At 39.7% G+C, this 4,728-nt stretch overlaps 1 protein-coding gene across 2 annotated transcripts; it reads right to left on the minus strand.

Annotated features, from left to right (window-relative positions):
- Positions 1-402: 402 nt before the first annotated feature.
- Positions 403-4,484, minus strand: LOC121533622 (nicotinamide riboside kinase 2). Of its 2 annotated transcripts, XM_041839734.2 has the most exons (8): positions 4,256-4,484; positions 3,259-3,349; positions 2,670-2,718; positions 2,271-2,445; positions 1,643-1,714; positions 1,396-1,502; positions 1,156-1,241; positions 403-1,056 (listed from the first exon to the last, which is right to left on the minus strand). In XM_041839734.2, the coding sequence occupies exons 1-7, from the start codon at positions 4,279-4,281 to the stop codon at positions 1,156-1,158; spliced, it is 606 nt and encodes a 201-aa protein (XP_041695668.1). In that variant the 5' UTR covers positions 4,282-4,484; the 3' UTR covers positions 403-1,056. The 2 variants fall into 2 exon arrangements, with proteins under 2 accessions (XP_041695668.1, XP_041695669.1); XM_041839735.2 differs by lacking the exons at positions 2,670-2,718; positions 4,256-4,484 and having other exon boundaries at positions 3,259-3,346.
- Positions 4,485-4,728: the final 244 nt, after the last annotated feature.

Here is a 4,728-nt window from a genome sequence, read left to right on the forward strand (position 1 = left end):
ACCAACATGCACATTTCATTAGAAAAGCAATAGGTCATACTATACTAGGCCTTTATAGTGAATCTAATGGTGTGATAAACAATGTAAACAAGGACAGCGTTTTAACTTCCACATGAACCATAGAATCAGTTTACCACATCATACCGGTATTTTTTCTCCCAATGGCAAATATACCAGTGTTCTATCAAGCTGGCTTTGTACGAGTTCAATCAATGAATGTGGAAGTATATATATATATTACTGTATGCACATACACAAGCCTAAAACAGATTAACACTCCTTTGTTTTGTGTCAACCCTAGGACAGCTTTGTGAGTGTACACAGACTGGCTTGAATCTGTTTATTGATACCCCATGTACCTCATTTCATTTGAGAAATGTAAATAAAGACAGGACACAGGAGTAACATTGAAAAGTCTCAGAATAGCAACAACCCAATTTAATTTGAGATGGACAATTTACCTGCCAAACGCAGGCAAGTACATACTAGCAAACATGTATTATATTCATAAGATAGAATAGAGTGGTCACTTGACTAACAAAGTAAATACATGTCCTCAACGATGGAAGACACAGCCAGTTCAGGTGGGACCATTCTAGCCAATGAGAGGGCAGATGTACAGGCACAACTCCGATTTAAAGATTTGTTTTTCTCAAAGCTAACAAAATGCCATGTGTCCACATATCAGTGCATTCAAAACAACTAACCATGAAACTTCTAATTGATCAAATAAGCCTTATTTGGAGATTTAGCAAACCCTATTTTTTTTGTGGCCTCCATACAAAAATATTTTCATGGGCAGATTTTTGTAAGAGTAAACCCTCTACCTCTGATACTAGGCAGTGGTTTAATTAACAGAAGTAATGGAGTAACAAGAGATTAGATAAGAAAACAAACAGAAATGATTATTCTGTAAAACATAAGTTAACATTCCTTCAATACTATCAACAGAATAAGGAATACAATTTAAAAAAAGAATGCTTTAATTTAAAAAAACGACATCTTCAGTCTTGGTGCTATTTACAGGTCTATACAGGTTTGGAGATTGAGTTCCTGCTGTATAAAACAGAAAAGGTAAAGTTAGATAACCACACTCAATTTAGCGTCAACACTGTTAGAGGACATAAGTCAAAACACACCATTGTCACCTCTTACCTATAAACGATTCAACAGTGTATTCTGGATGTCCTCATACACCTGGCTGTAGAGATCTTCCTTTGATTTCAAACCATCCAGATACGCTATAGCAAAATGTAAAGCTCGATCAGGACATTTGCCAAAGAGAAGTCGTAGCTACTAGCTAGTACCACCAAAATGGCTACAGAAACCTAATTGCATAGCTGAAATTCAATAACTCTCACTGACAAATGAAAAAGGAGCCAAACGTGTAAATACCAATGTCTAAACAGCTCTCAACCATCTCATTCCTGTGCTTCAAGTACATGGGCCACACATGGCCTTCAAACAGGCCAGGGGGGTCAGGGACGGTGTATTGTCTTGTACTAAAAAGGAAACAAAAATATGAATTTAGCACAACTTTCAATTTAAAATAAAGGAGATTTGTCATTTCTTTTCAGACAGAACGACCACCATACTATAGCTACATATGAATGTTAGTGATCTGAAGTCTCCCCATTCCCACCTTCTCCTCCTTTTGCACTCTTCGTATGGAATGGAGATGTAGTAGCACTTGTTGTACACGTCCATCAGGGGCCTGGGGGAACATGACAGAACAAGGTAACTTCTAGTTCTACACCAATGTACAATTCTGAGGTTCTCAGAAGTCTATCTGCATTCTGGAGCCCCATAATGGAGATGGCACACTTCTGGAGAACACATCATCCAACAGCACTGAGTGCCTCATTCAGTTGACACCCTTACCTGCACTGCAGGACCAGCCTCTACAGCAGTTTACAAAGGCAGCCCAATTCTGAACTTAACCCAAATATTGGCAAAATATCAGATCGGTCAAAAGACCAGAATTGGGCTGCCTGTGTAAACACAGCCCTGTGTATTAGTGAGAAAAGCATGCTCTAACTAGCTGCCAACACAGCCCACATGTCACTTGAACGGACACTAGTCCAAATATTTGTCATACAACTCTTCGAATCCAAATTTGAGACAGCTTGTCCCCTATTCCTATGACAACTAATGCTTGCAAGCAATTTGAATACGCCATGGCCCAATTTATTTTTACACGTTGCACAAACCAGCTGATTACTCCCGTTAGCTAGTAAATTTCCAGTTAGCAGTTGTGCAGATGAACTCACTTGTAGTTGTACAGAAGGAAGCCCTCCACGATCAGAATGTGGATCTGCTGCTCTGGGTCGGCAACCTCTGTGGAAGGGGACACGTTGACACCGTGGGAGTGGGCAAACTTCACTGGGTTCTCAGTCCAGCCTCGAATCGTGTTCACCATGGACTCCATGTCCAACGCTGTGATCACTGCATAGAACAGAGAAAGGCAGAGGGGAAATAAGTTTAGCAAAAAAGGGACACACCTGGATGAAGAAATGTGTTCAGTCTTGTTTAATGGGAATTGTGCTCTAGGGTAGTATTACTATTCATGTATGTACTATCAAATATGCAATTTTGAGGGATGCTTTGTTACCCTAAGGGACAAGTACAATGATCAGTTATGCGTCTCCTACAGTGAAATCCAGGCTTACCATCCCACTGTCTAAAGCCGTCCTCCCCGACTTCTATCTGATCAGGTTTCTGAAATAACAGTCACCAATAAAACATTGCTGCAACTGCAGGCTGATATGTATACGGGCAGACCTTATTACATGCTGAACACGGCAAGCCGGGCACACCCAGCCAAAGCATGCAGGGGATAATAACATGCAAAATAGCATTGAGAAACCATATATAACCGGTAGCTTTGCATACAGTGAGTCATCAATAAAACACTGGAAACAAAGCATAAGAGCAGTGAGTTAATCAGAAGTTATGATTATGTACAGTTCAATGCATACATAGTTTGTAATTCAAGAAATTAGGAAGGCAATAAGCAAGGAGTGTGTCAAAGATAAGACTGAGGGAGGAGTCTAAGGCTATGCATCATGTCAGTGCTAGGTTAATTTACAGCATACTATGCAGACCTAATAAAAAGTTATGGACAGGTGACGTAGATGGCATACATCATGGCTATTGGTTAATGTTGTGAGTGTTTTGGATATTTGCCCTTCCCTTAGCAAGGTCATGCAAATACATCACTGTATAGCCACATATGTTGTAGCAGAAAACTAAGTTTACCTTGAAAAAGTCATCTTGATGCACCACACAACAGTTAGGTAGTGACTTGATCAGCCTATTTGTCAATGTGGTTTTCCCACCATTGGTCACACTGAAAATAGATAAACATGACATGCGATTTAGCAAGGCGTCCGTGCATTGAACGTCTGAACAGTCTATACAACACTCATCAGTATACCTTGGAGGTATTGTTACAGTAAGTTACTTAAATAGCAGTCAACATTACATGCAGAATTTTGAGGTTCCCATCATAGCTAGCTAGTAACCTAGCCATTGTGGCAGAACTGGGCACATTGATTACCTTGCTATTTCAGCTAGCTAATGTTAGCTACTCTGAATAAGTTGGCAATCAAACAAAAAAATTAATGGTATAACTAGCTAGGTAAGTTTGGTAAGTGTATCTCTGAATTTAGTCAGAAGTTAGCTTCGAAAACAACTCGAAACGTTGCCAGTCCCACATCTAGCGGTATCTAGCCTGATATTCAGCCAAGTAAAATGTTACATTATATACATAGCATGACTATTTCTTTTTGCCAGCTTAATAAACATTTAGAATACAAGTTGCCAGCAAGGCGTATGACTCTCACGTTTGCAAATTTCAAAAAGACTCCCTCCAATGTTCAATGTGAAAGTCCGCGCTGGAATTTTAAATCTCCCGCCCGACTATGACAACATACAAACGTGCCAAGGGATTTGCTACAACCAAGTCTCCGGTTAACTACTTAACGTTAGTACAATACATGGCGTTAATACAATTAGCCTAAAGTTGCCTGGATTCTTACCTATTTTTTAATAAAAATAAAAAAACTTAGCTGACGAGAAAATCTACTTTGAGAGGTAGCTAACCCCCTTGCCAACTAGCATGCTAAGTAAGTAACATTGCATGTGTTATTGTTTAGACTTTTGATGTCAACTAATGAGTTCATAAATGTCTACTAATCAAAATATACGTGTATTATATAATAAACATATTTTTTAACGACAACTAATAACTTACCCGCCAATTCCTATAACGCATTTCATTTTGAGTCGGTTTTTCTGATTTCTGCTCCAAGTCCCAGCTGAAGTGACACTAACAGTGAATAACAAATACAATCCAAATAATATGAGGTAGGGAGTAGTTCAAGTTTCGGTATTATTCTATTTTCTCTGGTGTTGTGTTGTGTTGTAGCCCAGCTGTCTTTACTACTTCATTGATAAAGACGCGCGAGCACTCAATTTGTAGCCAACTGTGACTTGCGTCACGCAGACGTACGCACTCGTGGTCATACCTCAGATTTGTGTCCAATCACTGTCCCCAGAACACCCAACGGCTCCAATCAACGTCGGCGTTTCGTAAAGACGTGCATATTTACGACGGGTAGTGCTATTTGGGATCCTTGGGACATCCATACCCCCTAAACCCTGACCCTTAACCCCTACCCTAACCATAACCCTAACCTTAACCCTTACCTTAACTGGTTGAAATGT

The sequence above is a fragment of the Coregonus clupeaformis genome, chromosome 20 (genome assembly GCF_020615455.1).
Source record: "Coregonus clupeaformis isolate EN_2021a chromosome 20, ASM2061545v1, whole genome shotgun sequence".
Taxonomy (NCBI): domain Eukaryota; kingdom Metazoa; phylum Chordata; class Actinopteri; order Salmoniformes; family Salmonidae; genus Coregonus; species Coregonus clupeaformis.

Excerpts from the sequence above, each read along its gene's own strand:
- LOC121533622 (XM_041839734.2), bottom strand. The coding sequence starts at position 4,281 with ATGAAATGCGTTATAGGAATTGGCGG. Across the intron at positions 2,719-3,258 it reads ATCAAGATGACTTTTTCAAG|AAACCTGATCAGATAGAAGT; the intron begins GTAAACTTAGTT and ends CTGTTATTTCAG. Across the intron at positions 1,503-1,642 it reads GAGTGCAAAAGGAGGAGAAG|TACAAGACAATACACCGTCC; the intron begins GTGGGAATGGGG and ends TTTCCTTTTTAG.